Source organism: Phoenix dactylifera, chromosome 13, assembly GCF_051530095.1.
Source record: "Phoenix dactylifera cultivar Ajwa chromosome 13, Ajwa_hap1_PhDact_Kaust_v1.1, whole genome shotgun sequence".
Lineage (NCBI taxonomy): Eukaryota > Viridiplantae > Streptophyta > Magnoliopsida > Arecales > Arecaceae > Phoenix > Phoenix dactylifera.
In genome coordinates, this window is record NC_143202.1 from 28,016,886 (window position 1) to 28,039,669 (window position 22,784).

The window sequence follows — 22,784 nt, forward strand, 5'->3', positions numbered from 1 at the left end:
AACAAATAGTAGGGACATTTGTGAAAAAATAGTATTTTATAAAGATATAGAAATAAATATAAATTTTATGAGAATATTCAGATAAATTTAAATTTTTAAAAGAATATTTGTATAATTTTATTTTATTTTTTCTCTATCTCTTACTATTGCTCTTGCTATAAGATCACTAAATAATCCTTCTATTAAGTGATTAAAGCGCCTTTATTGAACGTTAGCCAGTAACATATGAGAAATTAAAATTTTATATTTGACTGGATTATGTTACAAAATTGCCTGTATGGCTATGTAAATTTCCCCAAATAATACCACATCCACACTAAAAAATATGAAAATGGCTATGCATATTTCGACAAATGATGCCACATTTGCACTCCAATAGAGTTAAAAATAAAATAAAACCGAGGCAGCTGGGTATGCTGCAGTTCAAGTTAGGCAAGTAGGTTTTCGCTTTGCGTCGTCCCAAAAGCGAAAAGAGATGGCGTCCTTTTTGGTTTCAACCGTTCATCTAAATCGACATGACGTGGAGCCTAGACACCATCCCTCTTAATCTAATCTCTGAACTGGTCGAAGAAGTAGATACCACGGATTGGGCTGCGAATAAAGTCATTTTCACACACAATTTTATCCGCTCTACAACAACTACATGCTGCATAATAACTCATTTAAAAACGTTCTTATACATGTTTATAAAAACAAGAGCGTCGCATATAATGTATTTTGTTCTACTGGGGTCATTGTCGTATTGACCACCATGAATGCATTAATATCATAAAAAAATAAAATTTTTCAAAGGCTGCTACTGAATTATAAGCAGATGGCCTTTCGAAGTATAAATAACCAATTTTTAGCACAAAAGGAAGGCATCTTAATTTTTCCCTACCAGAAAGTTAAAAAGAAAGTAACCATTTATCAATCTTAAGGCTGAAGTCCCATCTTTATTCTTGTTGCATCTCAACAGATCATCCCTGCTTGATCGCATACAACAAACAGCCAGCCACCTCCGTCGATCATATGATAAAGTTAAAACTATAACAAGGATACATGAGAGAGGGTTAAGGAAACCTAGCAACTGCAAGATGGTGGCTAAGGATTTAACAAACAGCACTCGCCGAAATAGAAAATGTAGTTCTCCAACAGCAGCTAATCAGCTAGTGGCTTTCAACAGGATCAGGATCTATCCTTCCTCTTACCTGTAATACATACAGCTTTATCATTTGCATTCTCTGCTGGACTAGTCATTTGACGAGGCTCCATTGAAGTTTGGGTAGAGCGACCGGCGAGACAAACTCCATTGGAACTTTCAAGCGAAGCTGGCCTAGTTATACAAAGCCAATTCCTCAGTTTCTCATTATCACACTTCTCATCTAACGGCACATGCCATGATCCTGTATCCGACTCCTGTTGCACAAAAGAGAATGAGGCTAGTGGTTCCAGAAATTTTCAGAGAAAGGCAGAACATTTATGACTCACCCTGAGAATGAGAAAAAAGAAGGTTCATCAAGTAGTATCAAAAAATACACAAGCCTACCTGAATGACTGAAGAATATGGAGGTGGCATCATAAGCATCAAATGGCCTTTATTAAAGGTATATCGTACCTGCAAAAAAAAAAAAAAACGAGATAGAAATATCAAAAGAAACGCTGGCCTCAATGAGTTACATTGGAGAACCTGGCTGCTAAAATAAAGGGGACTGGAGTGAAAAGCATTTTTTGTCATTCAGTCCCATTTTTTAACTTTTAAAAGATTTGACTTGGAAAAGATTAAATTTATTGACCTAAAGAAGATGAAACACCAAGGAATGTGCGCACAAGTGAGATGAAAAAGAAACTATAACTAATAGCCCTGAAAGAACAAGATAATTCGCATTATGTAGAATCTTAAAATCTCATTTTTTTCTGCAACTGTAATAAGTTGACTGGTTTCCTGTCTCATATGTTAACCATTTATCACTGATGCAAAATGGATACATAAACTATCTTCAATAGTTACCCCCCCCCCCCCCCCCCACAAACAAAAAAAAAACTTTAACCACCCTTAAGGAATAAATGTTCAGGGTCACTAATCTTGCAATTTCTTAATGTGTAATTAACTCGCCACTTTACTATTTGTCACTGCTCTTCAATTTTTTATAAGATTTTCAATCTATTCATGCATCTCCCCTGAATTACAAACTCTGCCATAAAAACGAATAATTCAGGAACTTTGATGAGTGTCCGTGTGTTTATCAACTGTACATCCAAATTACAAATTTTTGCGCTACTATATCAATCCTAAATCCCTATCCACTGGCTTCAAGCCATGCCATTTTATGCACACTTAGTCTACAATTTCAAAATCAAGAAATAAAAATCCCATTCCTCTTGGTCAATACTGTAATTCAACAGATTCTATGTATTTGGCCATGAGAAATACCATATAAAAAAGCAAAAACATAGATTTTCATCTGGTTAAAACATAATAAGACTATGATGATGATAATATGTGTGCGTAAATGTGTGTGTGTGTGTGTGTGTGAGAGAGAGAGAGAGAGAGAGAATAATTTTTAAGTGTTTTGAAGTATATACTTGATGATGCTCTTTCCATTTGGGGAAAATGGACCGTCCTAGGAGCTCAAATATATGATCTCTCATCTCATCATTTGTCACAAGCAAACATTTGAGCTTCACTGCTGCATAGAGCCAGTACCTAGAGAATAACAGTTCATTATATCACATCCGAAAGAATTTGGCAAAAGGTGGAAGAGAGCAAAATAACTAAAGTAATGCTAACTCAAAGCACCGCCACACAAAATGTTAAAGATAAAAGTCATGAGTTCAATGAAATGCCAAAGAGAGGTAGAAAAAATAGTATTGATCCCTCTGCAAGGATGCAACTAACCAGGTGATTAACTGGTGACTAACCCAACCATCTTCAATTATGCATTAAGCAGATAATGTTTCTATTCTGAAACACGCATAAAACATTCTGATCCCACAAGATATTTCATTTATCAGCTTATAAGAAGAATTTTGGTTGAATTCTGGACCAAAACTTTATTTTTTTCTTGAAATTCTAAATCTTCAAGAACATGGCAGTTGAAGGAAACTATTTTAATTGTTCTGATTCTAGCAAGGCCACCCGCCACCCGGACGCTTATGTAAAGATCCTTACCAATCATCATTTGATCCAGTTGGTGTTGTGTACAATGCCCCTTCAGCTCTCCACTTCTCAAGTATCTGCCTATTTGAAGGATTTTCCATGAGTGCTAGAGCACGCTTATTATGCAGTATAATGAGTGGCCATCTGCCCTGGCTTCTTTCAAATAGTTCTCGTACAACAGCATCTAGCTGCTCTATTTAGGTATACATCATGCAAAAAGCATCAATAAGTAAACATGAACACCAGCATACAAAGCAATAGACAATATGCACCATAAGTAATACAAATAATCAGCAAAAGGTAATGTAAGAACCTGAGACAAACTGAATCCACCATCTGCAAAATTCTGCTGATAAAGCCCAACATTTGCCCCATCAATTATAGCTTCATACTCACTGTGCTTTTCCAACCATTCCTAAGCAAAGAGATATGCGAATAAAGATAAATCTCAGATAACAATATTGAATGAGTTCTTTCTTGATTTTTTACAACTTACTATGAAAAACAGCTACATGTTTTCATACGAAAGGAAATACTACCGAGAATAATAAATACACCTACTAGGCAAGAGATCAAAAGTGGACATGCTAACAATGCTCAAGACAAGCACGAGTGAGCAAAGAGCCACAGACCAGTTAAGAACTACACACAGAGAGTGGAGTCTCATGAAACCTATGCCAGGCAAGAACATAAAGACCTTGGCAATAATAAACAAGATCTCTTAGTGTTTATGTAATTACATTTTCCGTTCACAAGACTTCAAAGGGGCTGAAGTTGGAAACGTCACAGTTTATAGATACTAAGGCCCTGTTTGGGGGAGCTTTTGGAGGGCCAAAAAGTACTTTCTGGCCCTCCAAAAGTACTTTTAGGTAAAAAAAGTGTGTTTGGTAAAATTTCCAAGAAGCTGTTTCAGCTTTTGCGGGAAGCTGAAAACAGCTTTTTGGCAGAAGCTCAATTTTGGAGCTTCCCAAAAACGCTGTTTTCAGCTTTGTCGGGAAGCTGTATTTTTGACCAAAATACTCCCATTTAAAAGTTTCTTTTTCCTCCCAAAAATCTCAATCGCACCGCCTGTTTCTCTCTCACCATCCCCCCCTCTCTCTCCCTCTCTATCTCCTTCTCCTCAATGCCGCCGGCCCTCCTCTTTTTTTTTTTTTTTTTTGGGAGGCAGCCACCACGCCGGCCACCCGTGGCCGCGCCCCCCAGCCCCCACCCGAGCCCCCCGCTGCTGCGACCCACCACACAGCAAAAAAAAAAAAAAAGGAAGGGGAGGAAGGGGCCACCATGGCCGCTGCCTCCCCGGCCGGCCCGCCGTCTCGGCCCCCCTCCCCCGCGGTCACCGCGGCACGCCGTCCCGGCCCCTTCGAGCCCCTCCTCTCCCGCGGTCGCCGCGGCACGACGTCCCGGCCCCCTCCCGAGCCCCCCTCCCCCCGCGGTCGTCGGGGCCCGCCGTCCCGGCCCCCTCCCGAGCCCCCCTCCCCCGCGGTCTCCGCGGCACGCCGTCCCGGCCCCCTCCCGAGCCCCCCTCCCCCGCGGCCGTCGGGGCCCGCTGTCCCGGCCCCATCCCGAGCCCCCCTCCTCCCGCGGCCGCCGCGGCCCGCCATCCCGGCCCCCCTCCCGCAGCCGCCGCGGCCCGGCCCCCCTTCCGGCGCCGCCGGCTTTGCGGGAGAAGAAGAAAGGAGAAGAAGGAAAGAGAGGAAGGAAAGAGAAGAAGAGAAGAAAAAAGAAAAGAAAAAAGAAGAGGAAAAGGAATGAAAAAAAAAGAGAAGAAAAAAAAGAAAAAGGAAAGAAAAAGAAAAAAAGAAAAATAAATAAATAAATAAATATGTATATAAATGAACAAATAAATAAATAAATAAAATAATAAATAAATATATTTCAATGAAATAAAATAATAAATAAATAAATAAATAAAAATATTAGTAATTATTTAACCAATTTTTTCACCTAGTTAGAAAATTTGTTAGAGAAATAAATGGTCATCAAAAGAGTAAAAAATTAATTTATACTAATAATTATAATATTTTATATATTTATTATTATATTATACTATAAATATAATATAATATAATATTATGTTATGTTAAATAATTTAATATTATATTAAATTATTATCCTATAGTATACAATGTTATAGTGCTATATTATAATAATATTATGTTACATTATATTAATATTATACTATATCATATATTTATGTATTAATATATATTATATTTTATTATGCACTATTGTATAATACTAGTAATGTCCTTTATGGTCATTTTGTCATACAAAAGTACTTTCTCAGTTTGTTTACCAAACAAATGTTAAAGTGCCACAGCACTTTAGAAATGTAGTTACCAAACAGCAAACAGCTTTTTATAAAAGCTCTACTTCCAATAGCTCTACTTCTAACAGCTCTACTTCCAACAGCTCTACTGCTAACAGCTCCCCCAAACAGGGCCTAAATAGTCAAACCAACCCAGAACATATAAAAGTATGTAAGTAGTCAGATGCAATTCAAAACTTTAGTGAAAAAAGGATCTTAGAATTCTCGTTCATTAAAGGCGAGGGCAGACCATGGAAGATTTGAATTGAAGTATCAGGAAGTGATTTGAAGACACTTTTCCTGGAAGAAAGGATTTCACATGAAAGAACATAATCCATAAAGCCAGCTTAACTGTTGTCATTTACCAAAAAAAATGTAAATACGGTGTGCTGAGACAGATGGTTGTGAAGATGAGGAATAGAGGTACAGAATTGAAGGAAAACAAATAAAACACGTATCGTCACTAACATTTCTGACAGCAAGAAAATGCTTTTTACCTGAAAATTCCTGAAATTGGATTTGCTTTCCCTTCCCAGAGCCAAACTAGCCACAGATACTGCAAACTTCTCTGTCTCCATTCGATCGATATCCACACAAGCCAACCTCTGCCCACAACCAGAGCAATCCCCCTCGGAGCTTACAGTGACATGACAAATATCCCATCCCCCCTCCCCCAACCATCCGAGCCCATGCCAGCCACCGCCATTCATCAAAATTGCATCTTTTACCCTGCCGGCATCCCAATTCGATCTCCCAACCTCCATTGCCCGCTCGCTTCTGAACCACCCCTCCAAAATCTCTGCCGTGGGGCCAGCCACACATCCGACACTGCCTCTCAACTTGTGCAAGTACCCATATACCTTCTCCTCCCTCCCCACCTTGGCGCTCACCTCCAGCAGAGCCGCAATCTCCGGCTCCTCCGGCACGACGCCCATCGAGACCATGTGATATTCCACGGCGTACGCCTTATCGGCTTCCAATCTCCGGCAAAAGGCGAAGAGCGCCGGACTATAGGTCCTCAGCTTGGGAGTGGCGCCGTACCGCTCCCCCATGGTCTTGACCAGATCGAATGCGAGGTCGGCGCCGCCGTCGGGCCTCTGGGCGGCGATCCGGGCCATGGAGGTGATGGTGGCCTCGGTGGGGGTAGCGCCGTTGGCGGCCATCCGGTCGAAGATGGCGAAGCTGGTGTCGATGGAGGATTTCTTGGAGGGCTCGTCGAGGGTCTCGATGGAGGTGGAGATGATGTGGAGGAGAGAGTTGAAGTGGTAAGCGGACAGGCGGTGGTTCTCGGCGGCGGCGGACTCGTAGAGGGCGAGGGCACCGGCGAGGTCGCCGGTCTTGGCGCACATGTCGAGGGCGTGCCGGAACTGGCCCTCTCGCGTGCCGTTCTTCTTCCTGGCCTTCCCCGCGGTCTCCATTGCCGAGAGCTCCAACCCTCCGAAAAGCCCTAAACCCCTCCGATTTAAAACAAATCGCAACCCTGACCCCAACCCTAATTTTAGCGGGGAAGGATTGCTTCCGGCGAGAACGCATGGATATTTCTGTGCGGTTATTTGATGTGCCGCTGTCGATCTGTCGTCCAGACGGATTCCAAACGGCCTTCGAAGTCATTGTTTTATGCGGGAGGATATCTGCCGTCCAACATTGTTAATCGGGATCGTCCGGAACAAGGGAATATTTATATCCCGAAAGAAAAATAAAAACAGATATATTATTCATACCCAAATATTCAATATTATTTATGATTATAGTTGATCACATATAGCACTCATAATTTTTTTTTAAAAAAATAATCGTATTAACATACAATTAATTTAATTTACTTTCTATAAAATTATTTTTTAAATTTTATGGATATAAAATTTAACTATCTGACTTATACCTATATTTATATATATAGATATCTATGCATATCGGTTTAAAATAACTATAAATATGAATTTTTTACTCTTAATCAATATCCATGTCCATATCCTTATTTATCAAATATAAATAGATACAGATATAGATATATCCATATCCCATCCATGTTTGATTTGTTTTCATTGGATGGATTGTCTAAAATTTAACGCTCTACATATGGACAAATGGATGACTTTTTTTTTTAGCATATTAAGAAAAAAGAGAAAGAAGCAACAAGATAGACAGAGATCAAGAAAAATGAAAGTTGTTGGTGGAAAAATGGACCACCCCACAAATGTAATTATAGCACCCAAATCCATCAGCAAGCTCGAGCTCATCCTAAGTGATTGAGCTCTTCCGCTCTCGAGCTCATCCTAAGTGATCGGGCTCTTCCGCTCTCGAGCTCATCCTAAGTGATCGGGCTCTTCCGCTCTCGAGCTCATAGACCAGAGAGCCGAGACCAGAGAACCGAGACCAGAGAGCCGAGACCAGAGAGCCGAGACCAGAAGGCCGAGCACAGCAGGCCAAGCCCATGCCTTAGCCAAATATCCAATTTCCACCTAACCCTCTAAGGGACCTGACAACCCCACTACAACCTGCCGCTATCTCCAAGCCATCAAGGCATAAGATCTCCGCAGGTATTCGGCACGACTTGCCATTAATGCATGAGACCCCCTCAAGTCTCCGATGCATTCAGTCATTTAATGAACACGGCCCAAGACGATCTCCGGATCACTGAACTATCAGAGCGTATGGCTCTCCCTGACCGCCGGTTCACTCGGTAATAAATGCACTTACCATCCACGGACCCCAGGCCCACCACGGCCGGCGGTTCAACCACCCCAACAGGTCCGATCGACCGTGACAACTCCCTGGTTCCGGTCTGATTCGGCCTTATTTTCCACCACGCCATTAATGGGCCAAATCGTGCCCAATTATTACAAAACAGGACAAACCTCCTGTCACCTCCCAGGTAACAAAAATCCTCCTATAAAAGGAAACCTGGGGGGAAAAGGGAGGGGGAACTGGGACTGGACTCTGAGGACTCTCAGGACCCTTGGGACTGAACCCTCTTGGACAGCACAGATACAATGGATGACATCATCTTCTTCATCTTCTTGATCTAATCTAAATATTCTGGCTGTCTTCTCCACATACGGGCTTCCCTGCTCTCTCCACATATTGGCCCCCTCTGACTTAGGCATCGGAGGGCCGGCGCCGGGGAGCCCGGCCACCGGTTCTTCCTGCAGGACTCGCACCCCACAGTGGAGGACGCCACCAGTCGGCGCACCGTCGACCACCCTTCCAGCGGCGGAGCTCTGCCCCTCCAGGAGGACGCCACCAGCCGGCGCACCGTCGACCACCCTTCCAGCGGCGGAGCTCTGCCCCTCCAGGAGGACGCCACCAGTCGGCGCGCCGTCGATCGCCGCCCCTGCGGCGGAAGCCCCTCCTTCCCCGGCTTCGCGGCGGCCCCCGGATCCAATTTCCAGCAACAGTTGGCGCTAGAGGAAGGGCCCGAGTTCGCTGCCATGAAGCTAAGAAGCAAAGGGGCTTCCAATGCCTCTCGACGTCCTCCACCCAGTCCTGAGCATTCCGTCCGGAACTCACCACCTCCGGCTGAGTCAGTTCATCAAGTTCGGCCGGAGCAGTTTGATGCCCTGGTGCAACAAGTGCAAGCCTTGGCTACCGCTGTCCAAAGCTTGCAACCCAGGGGCATCCCAACGGCACCGCCTCCTCCGGCTCCAGTTCAACCGGAGCCCCCTACAAGCGGGTTTCCCCTTCGAGTATCATGCTCCAAGTCCCAAACGCTCAGTCCAAAATTCACCATCAAGATCTCCGGTAGATCAAGTTCCACAAGTCCAACTCGAGCACTTCGATGCGCTTGTGCAGCAAGTCCAAGCGCTAGCTATTTGCAGCCCAAAGCCTGCAACAAGTGGAGGCCCCTCCTTTGCCGCCTCCACGGAATCATGTTAAGCAGAGGAAGAAACTTTCTCCTGACTCCCGAGCCATCTCGAATCAGGCATGGCTCCCGCTGCAACGACGTATGTGGGGGCAACCAGTGAGAAGTAGTAGTCCAAGTCTCACGTCAACGAGTTGGGGGGAAAGAGAAATAAAAGCTGAGGTCTGGAGAAGGAGAGTTATGGAGCTTTAAAATGGGATTGTAAGCCTCTGTGACAAAGGGTACAGCCCCATTAAATCCCATTATCCTTCCAAGTCTTCTGTCTTCCGGCAGCAAGCAAGAAACCAGCATGTACTCCCTCCTTACGGGCGTAAGTCCTTGGGACGGCGCCCGCGACATTGCTCCCCTTTCAGAGCGTCGCCATCACTGAAGCCCCCGCCGAGCTCATGCAGACCGAGCTCAGAAACCCGAGCGCAAAACACCTAAAAAATCAAGCCAAAGAAGGCCGGTGCCGAACCAAGTCCTGAGGGACTTCGAAGCTCGAGAGCTATCAAAATATCTCCAAAAGCTACAGGACGCCACTTTGGCTTCAAATAAATTCAATATTTTATCTATTTTCAGGTTAGCCAACGAGCTCGGCTCGTTCTCCTACCCTGACCACGGTCAGGATGCCCCAATATATTGGGATGCCCTGCCACAACGGGATGCCCCGATTCGTCGGGATGACCCGAGACGTCGGGGTGCGGTCTTAAGTGACCAGACGAGCTCGGCACGTTCTCCATCGGCTTCCACCGTCGAGCTCGGCTCGTGCTCCCCGACTATGAGTTGCGGTCCTCTCTGACCAGACGAGCTCGGCTCGTTCTCCTACCCTGACCACGGTCAGGATGCCCCGAGACGTCGGGATGCCCCGATCCGTCGGGATGCCCTGAGACGTCAGGATGCCCCAATATATTGGGATGCCCTGCCACAACGGGATGCCCCGATTCGTCGGGATGGCCCGAGACGTCGGGGTGCGGTCTTAAGTGACCAGACGAGCTCGGCTCGTTCTCCATCGGCTTCCACCGTCGAGCTCGGCTCGTGCTCCCCGACTATGAGTTGCGGTCCTCTCTGACCAGACGAGCTCGGCTTGTTCGCCTACCCTGACCACGGTCGGGATGCCCTGAGACGTCGGGATGCCCCGATCCGTCGGGATGCCCCGGCTATAGGGAAGCTCGAGACGTCGAGATGAGTTGCGGTCCTCTCTGACCAGACGAGCTCGGCTCGTTCTCCATCGGCTTCCACCGACGAGCTCGGCTCGTGCTCCATCGGCTATGAGTAGTGGTCCTCTCTGACCGGATGAGCTCGGCTCGTGCTCCTACCCCGGCCTCGGCCGGGATACCTCGAGACGTCGAGATGCCCCGATTTATCGGGCTGAACCAATACGTTGGGATGTAGTCTTCATTGGCCCAACAAGCTCGGCTCATTCTCTATTCTTGGATTTCTCTGCCGACGTCCCCAAAGAACGGACTCCGAGCAGAGGAGCGTCTTCAGTCGCCTCGGCGCAGGGACGCACTTAGTACCAGGTACCCATTTATTTAATGTCTTTACATTATTTTATTCTTGGACTTTTCTCTGCCGACGTCCCCAAAGAATGGAGTCCGAGCAGAGAAGCGTCTTCAGTCGCCTCGGCGCAAGGACGCACACGGTACAAGGTACCCATTCATTTAATGTCTTTACATTCTCATTTATCTTTACTTGGATTCTTCTCTGCCGACGTCCCCAAAGAACGGACTCCGAGCAGAAAAAGCGTCTTCAGTCGTCTTGGTGTAAGAACGCTCACAGCACCAGGACGATCGATGACTGAACTACTTCCTTCGCCCGAGCTAAAAAGCAGCTCGGACTCGGAAGTCGGGGGGTAGTGTTGGTGGAAAAATGGACCACCCCACAAATGTAATTATAGCACCCAAATCCATCAGCAAGCTCGAGCTCATCCTAAGTGATTGAGCTCTTCCGCTCTCGAGCTCATCCTAAGTGATCGGGCTCTTCCGCTCTCGAGCTCATCCTAAGTGATCGAGCTCTTCCGCTCTCGAGCTCATCCTAAGTGATCGGGCTCTTCCGCTCTCGAGCTCATCCTAAGTGATCGAGCTCTTCCGCTCTCGAGCTCATCCTAAGTGATCGGGCTCTTCCGCTCTCGAGCTCATCCTAAGTGATCAAGCTCTTCCGCTCTCGAGCTCATAGACCAGAGAGCCGAGACCAGAGAACCGAGACCAGAGAGCCGAGACCAGAGAGCCGAGACCAGAAGGCCGAGCACAGCAGGCCAAGCCCATGCCTTAGCCAAATATCCAATTTCCACCTAACCCTCTAAGGGACCTGACAACCCCACTACAACCTGCCGCTATCTCCAAGCCATCAAGGCATAAGATCTCCGCAGGTATTCGGCACGACTTGCCATTAATGCATGAGACCCCCTCAAGTCTCCGATGCATTCAGTCATTTAATGAACACGGCCCAAGACGATCTCCGGATCACTGAACTATCAGAGCGTATGGCTCTCCCTGACCGCCGGTTCACTCGGTAATAAATGCACTTACCATCCACGGACCCCAGGCCCACCACGGCCGGCGGTTCAACCACCCCAACAGGTCCGATCGACCGTGACAACTCCCTAGTTCCGGTCTGATTCGGCCTTATTTTCCACCACGCCATTAATGGGCCAAATCGTGCCCAATTATTACAAAACAGGACAAACCTCCTGTCACCTCCCAGGTAACAAAAATCCTCCTATAAAAGGAAACCTGGGGGGAAAAGGGAGGGGGAACTGGGACTGGACTCTCAGGACTCTCAGGACCCTTGGGACTGAACCCTCTTGGACAGCACAGATACAATGGATGACATCATCTTCTTCATCTTCTTGATCTAATCTAAATATTCTGGCTGTCTTCTCCACATACGGGCTTCCCTGCTCTCTCCACATATTGGCCCCCTCTGACTTAGGCATCGGAGAGCCGGCGCCGGGGAGCCCGGCCACCGGTTCTTCCTGCAGGACTCGCACCCCACAGTGGAGGACGCCACCAGTCGGCGCACCGTCGACCACCCTTCCAGCGGCGGAGCTCTGCCACTCCAGGAGGACGCCACCAGCCGGCGCACCGTCGACCACCCTTCCAACGGCGGAGCTCTGCCCCTCCAGGAGGACGCCACCAGTCGGCGCGCCGTCGATCGCCGCCCCTGCGGCGGAAGCCCCTCCTTCCCTGGCTTCGCGGCGGCCCCCGGGTCCAATTTCCAGCAACAAAAGTAACAATAGCTCTAGCATCCATTTGCACCAGCAAAATGAGCTTTAAGTATAAGATAGAACCAACATGGAGGTCATTGTTGAAACTCCTACTTGCTAGTGAGTCAGCCACAAAATTAGAGGTAAGGTGCTAAATATCTTTAAGAAGAGGACCAGAGAAACCAGTGCAGATGATCAATGATCCCGGTAATAACAGTAGACATTTTTACAATTTAGTGTAATAATAGAAATAATAAGCCCTTCCCAAGCTACCCTTAATTTAGCCAGGATTGAGGTAGCTAAGAAGTTCGTTGAACCCACTAAAAATACTCGATCAGTGCGATCTCTGATAACAAAACTAGTACCACCTTGATCGCTCCCAATAGATCCATCAAAGTTGATTTTGAGCAACCTATAGGGAGGGGGCATCCAATGTACCTACAAAAGGAAAGGGAAATATGAGCTATTGGAGTCACGGGATGTCTTTGATGCATGTAATTTGCATGAAGACTTTTTGATAAAACTCAGGCTCAAGATTAGCTCAATTGCAGTTCCATTCAATCCGTGCGTTCTCCGGGTTCAATGAGTAAGACATAGTTGTTTGTGATAGTGATCTCTAGAAGTTGGCTAATCTCTTTGTGGATGGAAATCCAAGGAGGTGGCTTACTTATGAGCAAAATGTGGGTAGGCTCCCTCAAGCCCAACCTAATTAGCCCGAATTGCCCCAAGAATGACCACATACAAGGCTGAGAGAGCACAGGAGTTCCAGGCTCCTTGGTTTCAACAAGCGAATAAGAGGGCTAGAGATGAGGAGGAGGGGGTGCTGGTGGGGGTAAAATAGAAGTGTGTAGTGGTGGTATTGGTGGTTATAGACTACAACTAAATTATATAGAATATTAGGGATTTTAGAATTAGAATTTCACTTTCCTTATTTTCATCTTGACTTTGGATTTTAAAAATTAAAAATGGAAATATAGAATATGAATGAAAAATTATATTATCAAGTTGGGCCAAGTAAAAAAATTTAAAAGCCTCGATCTGGCTCGATTTCCAATGGATTTTAAATACTTAAGCTTGATTCAGTCGAGCCTATCTTGCATAAGTAAATTGGCATGTGATTTTTTGTGCTCGAATCTAAGAGATTGTCTACTTCATCAAGAAGACCATATTATATCTGCTAAAATATGCAAACACTGGTAAGAGAGCTTGTCCAAAATCGAAAAATATTTGTCAAAAATGTTCAAAAAAAAAACTATCTATAGGTCCTTAAATTTTTAGTTATTAAACATTTTATAGCCCCTCAGCCATATTATTTGCATCACTTATTTATAGAAAATTAGGAGTGGCGATCGGGTCAAATTAAATGCATGATGGATTAAAAATTTGTTAATCTAAATCCGATCTATCCATTAAACTATCAAAAATCTAGATCCAAATATGATCATTTTATTAAATAGATTATATAATGAATTGAAACAAGATAGGTGAATTAACCAGTTAAGTATTGCCACCCTTATGTGAAATATATTTATAAAAATTATTACATTATATGTGAAATATATTCATCCTTAAATACAACTTTCATTTAAAACTGCATTTGACCCTGCAATGTTTATTAAGATGTATGAGGGTAAGCTTATTTATCTGGCCTCTAACTGGAATTTTTGATTATTAAGTTGCCTCGTGGACGTGGACCCCAATTTTTGTAGAACTCCTTAAGCTCCTCCTCCTGCGAGCACTAGAAATAATTTTCCGTCCACAATAGGCGTCAAAATCGCATAGAAATCGCGCGAGTAATATCTCAGTCTCCCTCAAAACCATTCGATTAAATTCCATCCTATCAAGTATCAACTACTTGTAGGGTTTTATCATCTCTCTTTTTTTCTTTCCTTCCCCGCTCGAATGCTATGTGGACATTGGGCGATTCCCTCTCCCGAGTTACGGCAATGATTAGGGCAATCTCTTCACGATTCTCGATGCCACCGATCCGAACGGAGTAAGTTCAGTTCGTTCTTCTTCTCTTTTTCACAACCAAAATCTCTAGATCGTTTGATCCTATCAAGTGTTTGTGGTTATTGCTCAAATAAAGCGCAACCAACTCAACTTCTGGAATTTAGTATAGATGGATATAGATTAATTCTTTCTTTTATCATGTTTTTGATTTAATTAAGCATGTTAGAAAGTAGGATTCTACATGCTCGAGTGTCTCTGAGCTGATCCACTAGAAGAGTAGAACCTTTGTGAACTTTGGAGGGTGTTTGGATGCCCTGATTTGGTGTATAGTGACAGCATGCTGGAGATAATGATCTTTGACCAGAAAATAAATGGCTGCCAGTGTGTTCAGTTTCCTTGTGAAAGGGAGGAGGATGATGGAAAAATATTAGAGAGCTGTAACAAATGGTAATAAGCTTGTATCCAGTTATTCTTTATTTAATTGAAGATGCATGTAGCCCCAACAAAAAATAGGTTGGTGGATATTGTTATAGGCTGCTCCATACTTACATATTTCAGTACAGAGAGCTAATTTACATATTGATATATATTTAGAGAACATAAAGCAAAGTTCCTATTTTTGTAGATAAGTGGTGAGGAATGTTTGACATGCTTGCCAACATTGAGAGTTGGTATCAGATAAAACAAATGGGCTTAACAAAATGTAAATAAGATTAAACATAGACTTCATAGGAGCCAAGAATTGTAGACATGTCAAAAAGGGATGGTACCATTTGTATTATACCGCTTTGATGAAAAAACAGGACAGCTATACAGGACATCGATTCTTAACTGGATCAAGATGTCCCCTTGTTTTGGCCGAAACCAGTTGGGACTGGCTAGGACTAGGGCTGATTCGGCCATTACCAAGGGCGACTTGACTGGATCGCTTGATTTGATAAAGAAAAAAGAGACAGCGTGGGCCCATACTCTCTTTCCCTTGGCTTGTTACAGGTCTACTGTGGGTGAAGATTGAGAAAGAGGGCGAGGGAGATGGGGTGGGGGTGGGGGTGGGGGTGGTGGAGAGGAGGGCAGATCCGACCAGTCCTTTAAGCAGTGCAGCACCATATACCCTATCATTGTCTCAAAAATCACTTTAACTTTGAAAAAATATTCATTAAAAATATATTTAAGATAAAATTAAAAATTTTAAAAAATGGTGATTTAGAGGCAAAAACGATCCAGTACTATGTTTAATAAATTGGGGTAATGGAATTGCAAATGCTAGGAATAGTTAAATGTTGGAGCATTTGCCTAAGTCGCAAGTAGGAGAAGGTAGGAGCTTATTAAATGATTTGGTCAAGTTTTAATGAACTTTTGTTGGACCTTTCTCTATCTTTGGTGAAGTAGTTTGAGGAAATTGAACAATTTAGTCTGGAAAGAAATTTAGAGGAAAAAGGAAATTAATAAAGCCATCTAAAGTGGATAAAATTGGTGCTTGTTGGTTAGGGCCTACATGAATCTCCATTTTTCCCCAAGAGATGTTACAGGTGGTTAAGGAGGATATCATACAATTCTTCTATGAATTTGGGCGACATGGAGAAGTTAGTAGATCATTCAATATGCCAAAGAAAGTCTCTACGAAGTAGCAAATATTTACAAAGATCCTTGAAATGTGAGTGACATAGAGGCCTACAATACGGAAGCAACATATATGTGTGTGTATGGAGTGGAATTAGAAGCACTTTTGTCTAGAATTCAGTTTACTTTTTATTTCTTGATTATGATGTTTCTGTCTAAATGCCTGAAGAGACTAATGGGAGACCATATGTAAAAGCTTGGTGGTTTAAATTTCAGATATTTCAGTTGGCTCAACGTTGGATATAGTTTAGCAGAGGTATGAAATGTTAGTTGTTCTACAGAGAATATTTAGCTGACAGAATTCATAAATTTATGCTCAAGAATCTTGGACTGTCTGAGGTCGAAAAATCAACAAAGGGAAAACTAGGTATAAGTTGGTGGACAACATAGAGTCTTGTTTTAGGTGACTTATGTGGGAGATACTGCTTCTATAGCTTAGTCCTATATATTTTATTCATTCATGCATTCATTCATTTTGAGCAATATCTAGAATTAGAACTCTGGACCTCGCCAAGAGCAAGCCCTTGAGGGAGAGGTGCTAACCAACTGAGCTAGCAGTTGTTGGGTTTATGTTTTATGAATTAGTTATACGTGATAAGAAAGTTTGGATAAGATAGTTTTGTGGACGACAAGGTTTCCTTTAGAATCCTTACTGTTGTCTATTTTCTCAGTGCTAGTTGTGTGGGCATGATAGAAAGATTTAGTGTTTTCAAGTTGCTTGGTTTGATAAGTATCCAATATCCTTTGGTTCTAGAGCTTCTTTTCCTGTGTGCTTATTGGCCCCTTAGCAAATATCAAGATGTACTACAGCTCATATTTACATCTAGTCTTATAGGTTATTAATGTTTTTGGTCTTACATCTTGTTAAATATTTTATTGTCTTGCTTGATAATATAGGAAAAAATGATCATTAATGTTAACAAAATAGGAAGATCTGAATTTGTTTTCAAGTGTTCTCTGTCTTGGAGCAGTAATCATCTCTTCTGATCGTGTGTCTTGGTCTTGTCTTCGGTTCAAAATGAGATGAAACATTCCTGAGGTTGCTAACGTTTAATAGCTAGTTATCAAAAGTTGAGAATCTTTGCCAGTTAGGTTAAGCATTGATTGCATGGTCATTTGGAAGGAAAGAAATGCTTGAATTATTTAAACATAGGAACTTTTTGATTGAGGTTTTTGCTTGAGAAATGGATTGATGCTGTATAGGCTTTAGCTAGAAAAAGTTCCGCACAATTTTTTTTCATGACTTAGTTGGGCAAATGGGAGAGTCAAATGGGACTAGCTTTGCTAAAGTCATTGGTGGCTTCTAATATCTACCGTTTATATGAGGGCGCTTTGTGGCAATGGCCTATGCATTTCTTTGCTTTGGTGTTTGCTCAGTCTGATAAAGGGGCCATTAATATCATTTATCGACTATTTATGAATGCCTTCCATTTTTTGCTAAACCTGTTGGCAGCCACCATGGATGTCTTCGTCTTCGTTTTTTGTTGCTTTGTGCATTTTGTTGCTCATGCTATGCTGCTATTTCACTTTATACTGTGAACTACTTTTTTTTTTTTTTTTTTGCCTAAGGGAATTCTGTGAATTACAATTTGAGCAATATTAAAACAACAAACAGCTCTCACCGACCACTCGAAGACAGGACTCATGCACCCAAAGCTTCTGCCTATAGGGGGCCTACCACCTGGGCTCATGAGCCTTTACCTGCAAATGCAATTACTTAGGAATTAATCTGTTTCTTGATGGTTGTTTGTGGGGATTGTTCATTCTTTCATCATTATCTGTACTCTTTTTGGTTCATTTGCTTCATGTTACTGTATTTATCCCATCAAATGAGTAGGAGCAACTTTATGATCCCTTTTCCATTTAGTCCTGCGAAGAGATAAATGCTCTCTCATCTGCGTTCTTAGTTCTTCCTGCTGAGGGATGCATAATGCATACTTTGTCAGTTTCATCCCATTGATATTTATTCAAAAGATCTAATATTGTAGCAGCTTAATAATGGCACCATCATTGCTCCGGTATCTCGGGGGGTTTTAGCAGAGGAATTTGGTGTAAAGAAGATCTATGTCTCTTCAGACACGCTCCCAGTATAGAGGTGACTAGATATAAGAAAGAAACTTCAATCTTGAAAGACAGCATTTCAAATGTTTGCTAAGTGATGCAAGAAAGCTAGTATTCAGACTGGTGGGAACCTCCCAAGGATCCAAATTAATAGAGAAAAGTGAAAAACTCTTTGTGACATCAATTTTCAAAATTGGCTGATCAAAATATGTCCTTGATCCAAACTCCAAATGGTCACTTTTTAACAAATCTAAAATCAAATATATTTTACTGATCGTTCTTCTGTTCTGTTCCATAAAACTTTTAGCAAAAATGACAATTTAGAAAAACTGAAAAATTAAAAACTGACTTCTCTTTTGTCTATAAATCCTAAGTTTTGGTTTATCTATTCTAGTAGAACTCACAAGAACTCGAGGAGCCCCTTAATGAACAGGAGATCTAATTGACTGAATGAAGCTTGGGTTGAATATCTTCATCATGGTTGGTTGGGCAGTAAATACTCAAGATTTTCTGCACCTGTTGCTCTATTGGAGACCTTGGGATCTCGATGTATCCCACAAGGGGAATGCGATGATCATGGAATATTGTGTGACATATCCTTCTGCATAATATAAGTAGACTATAACGGCTATGCCAAGACCACTTACAATAATGCTTTTGGTTGCTTCCTAACATGATATGACGAATTCAGATAACTGATGTGCAGGTTTCTTTTACTATACAAAACAATTTCTGAACTTGTAATTGTTTAAAAACTGAAATTCTTCACAGCAAGCACGTGTTATCTATAGGTGATGTTATTTGTTTCCCAAGATTTGATTATTTGTACTTTGCTACAGTTTTTTGGAAGCTAACTTCAATAGCTTTTTTTCTGAAGCACTGTCTGCAAGCTTGGTTCTTGATTGGAAAATTAACACTTGCATTCAGATATCCATTCTTACTGTTCATGGTTTTGTTGCCCATTGGTTCATCACTAATGCGTGCTCTTATTGGTAACATATTTTATAAACTTTAGAAGAGGAAAGAAGGCTTTACAGGTTGGAGCTTCCTGAGACTCAAATTGCTAATGCTGCTTGTTGGAACCATCTTGAACAAAGCAAATGACATAGCATGCCCTGCATACAATCTAGTACTTTTTCTTTATTGGTGACATAACACAAGCAGTTCCATGATGTATTCTCCTTCATAATGATTGTTGGTAGCCTTGTTGATTTCTAAGGATGCATCTTGCCCACCTACTTTCCCACATAGCACTATGTCATCCGAGTCATTTCTGACTAGGAATTCCCTATGAACAACTGGACTTCTACTCACTCATTTGGTGCACATTAGAAGCCCCAAGCATTTGTTGGTAGCCTTGTTGATTTCTATGGATGCATCTTGCCCGCCTACTTTCCCACATAGCACTATGTCATCCGAGTCATTTCTGACTAGGAATTCCCTATGAACAACGGGACTTCTACTAAAATTCTCTCTCTCTCTCTCTCTCTCTCATTTGGTGCACATTAGAAGCCAAGCATGGCAAAATCTGTTTTCTATCTTTTGCTTGTGTGCGTAGCGAAAAAGCTGGAACTTTGCTCTCCCTTTTTCCGTAAACAGCATCAGAACAATAGATGTCCAGACTAACACCTGTAGTTAAATTGTCAATCTCTTACCCAATAAAATACCACCAACTTGATGGGTTGATAGAATATATTATATTTTTATTTTTACTGTTTGATATTAATTTGTCAACATCATCAAATGACCAGATGTTAATATAATTGATGCATTTGTGATCCTCGGGATACATATTCAATATGCCAGAATCTTGCTGACGGTAAACTGAATTGTTAAGTCCATAGTGGATAAGAAAATTGCAACGTGGAAGGAAAAATTGAGAAATGCATTGCATCCTAGATTATACTCTAATACAATATCTGCTGAGAATAAAAAAGACAGATGTGTAAGATACATTTGCCCATATTCAATGATTTACTTGCCATTAAAATAAGATACCAAATTACCAGATGTGCTACCTAGTATATTAGTCAATGTAGCTGTTAGCTGCAAGTAAACTATGATATAGGATGCTGATTGCTTTTCCTGGCATGCTCATGTAGTCTATGCTGGTGTTGCTCGCTGGTTAGCCATTAGAGGAGCTCTTTTATCTACCTTCTTTCTTTGATTTCAACTTCGTCTTTATTGAGGTTTCTGTCTCAGCAATTCTTGTCCTTCAAAACAAAATCTTGTAATAATTTATTCTGTCTTTGAGGTTGTTTGTATCTGATAAAGCAAGAGGACCAAAGTCATCTTCTTCCTCTGATGGTGTGATATACTTTTGGGATATGCATTTCAGATGCATGGACCATATAAAATTATTTGGCCCTTTTCCAGATATATGACAAAACAGTTGCTATGTGCTAGCCTGTGACCCTTGAAAGGGGTGCAGATCATGACATTGCGACTTGCAAAGCAACTGATATTTCACTTTGTTCTAGGGATCTCTACAAAGATACCAATCCTAAGAATCTTGTATCTACTGTTCGTTAAAAGGATCATGGCTTTATTATATTGTTGTCTGGATATACAGGCAGATGCATTGATCCAACTCCTCTCTGTAATCATATCTGAAGGATGCTTTGCTCAAGGGAGTTTTTCTTGACAGTGAGGCATTCAGCTCCCTGGTTTCCTCTTTTAATGTGGGCTCCTCGGATCGAAAAGAATTAGAAACAGCTCAATACTGACATATGCATTTTAGACATATACGGTCATAATTCTTCTAGTAATCTGAGTCTGACTTATGCCTATAAGCTGTTCACTCACTTGCAAATATACAACTTGGTAAGCTGGCTGGAACAAGTGCAGGAAATTTCTCAATCAGGAGTGGGTGGTTCTGATCATTCTTGGAAGACTGGCTTTCCTCCAATTCCTCCATCTGTGGAAGGCTGTCATTTCTTGTTAAGACTATTAGAAATCAGTACCTCTCGGTTGTCTTGATCAAGGCTAGCTAGCATAAACAAGGGGTCAGCATGCAGGCCTATTCGGCTGGGGCCGAAGTTATTGGCACTCATGGTTTCAGCAGGTGTAATCAGCTTGAATTGACTGCAGCACCAACAAAAATCGACATCTAATCAAAATGATTTTGGCTTATGGTTATCATGATCGGTGGTTAGGCCTGCTGGTTGCTGCATGACTTTAGCTGTTAGGTGGGTGTGATGGTGCCACGGTTGCAGTCTTCTGCAACCTATGGTATTCTGCTATGGCAGCTGCTTGCATCTCCATGATTGAAATATTTCTTCCACAAGTGTACATGATGTTTGTTTTGACTTGAGTAAGACACTTGTTTTACCATCAGATTATGTATGACAGCTGCTCAAGGTTAAAATTGGGAAAATAAAAATCATTTTTCTTATTTGTATGGAATCTGCTTCATTGATTTCAATGTCAACTTGTTTAAACATCTGTGAACTGAAACATATTAAATTTCAGTTGTTATCATGCCAATTGCTTAAACTGAAGCGTATGCAGATAAACTTTTTGCTGAAGGACAGAGGTTGTATCTTCCATGCGAGAGAATGGTTCCCGTCCCTTCATGCGAATCCACCACTGGATCGCGCAATGGTCACTTTGAGATCTATGCAGATGGAGGAATGAAGTATGAAGTGCTTTGAGATCTATGCGGGATGTGATCTAATAGTCAACATCAAGATCAATCATTCTTTTGCACGAAAGATACAACCTAAGCCCTTCGCCGTAAATGTTCCATGTTTCATGCCTTGCCATTAATTACCGATTTTCAGCAAGTTTCCTGAAGAGATATTCTGGTCTTTACCTTGTCATACTCTCTCTTCCCGGCCTTCAGCTTGTGATGGCTATCAAGGATCCATGACATGTACTTGGAGGTAACAACTTCCTATGTAAGAGATTTGCGGCATGAGTTGAAGGATGGATGCTACTCAAGGATCTCAAGTATTTACTTTCATAACATTGAAGATTATGCAAGAATAATGACATCAGAATCTAAAATAGTTAAGATTGTTTGCCATGGAGATGCAAGCAATTTGAAGTTGGAAAATTCGGTCATGTGTAAACCCTGCTAGCCGCTTAATTACTTCCTAATTAGATTTTGAATCTGATTAGAGTACAACGAGTATGGTTGTACGTATAGGTCATAGTGCAAGTATTCATGGAAGCTGATTGAATCCCCAAATGCCACGTCGACACCATGTCAAATGAGATAGCAACCATTTTGTTGGCATTCTTATGCGTAGGATAAAACAATCACTCACTCGTCTCCTCACCAGTCGGTGAGTCTTAATCATGGCATGTTCGGAAGCTGGTCCTGGCGTATGGTCATGGCCTGCGGCCAACCCTAAGCCTTCATGCAGCCATGCTCGTTTGTTCCACATCTTAGGTTTTCCTAGTACAGAAGACCCATGACCGACATCTACTCATTTTGGATCATCCTTGTGCCTTCCAGTGGGCTTGACCTAAACTTCCAAGATGTATTTAATAGCCGATCCCTCCATTGATCAGACTATAATTTTTAATCCTCATTTCCTGAGACAATTTCCTTAATTTCCTTGTCCATAATAACTATATATGCCTAATACACACACACACACACACACACACACACGTGCGTACATGGCTACAAATAACTATGCATATA

At 42.5% G+C, this 22,784-nt stretch overlaps 1 protein-coding gene and 1 long non-coding RNA gene across 2 annotated transcripts; one reads left to right on the top strand and one right to left on the bottom strand.

The window, feature by feature from the left end:
• Positions 1-905: 905 nt before the first annotated feature.
• LOC103703076 (proteinaceous RNase P 2) lies at positions 906-6,989 on the bottom strand. The gene is made up of 6 exons (XM_008785773.4): positions 5,945-6,989; positions 3,453-3,554; positions 3,152-3,327; positions 2,566-2,686; positions 1,529-1,597; positions 906-1,398 (listed from the first exon to the last, which is right to left on the bottom strand). Exons 1-6 carry the CDS (start codon positions 6,863-6,865, stop codon positions 1,168-1,170), a joined length of 1,620 nt encoding a protein of 539 aa, XP_008783995.3. The 5' UTR covers positions 6,866-6,989; the 3' UTR covers positions 906-1,167.
• A 7,118-nt stretch (positions 6,990-14,107) lies between these two features.
• Positions 14,108-22,081, top strand: LOC113462466 (uncharacterized). The gene is made up of 2 exons (XR_003384868.3): positions 14,108-14,492; positions 20,703-22,081. It is a non-coding gene; the product is annotated as an uncharacterized LOC113462466 (long non-coding RNA).
• The last annotated feature ends 703 nt before the right edge of the window (positions 22,082-22,784 follow it).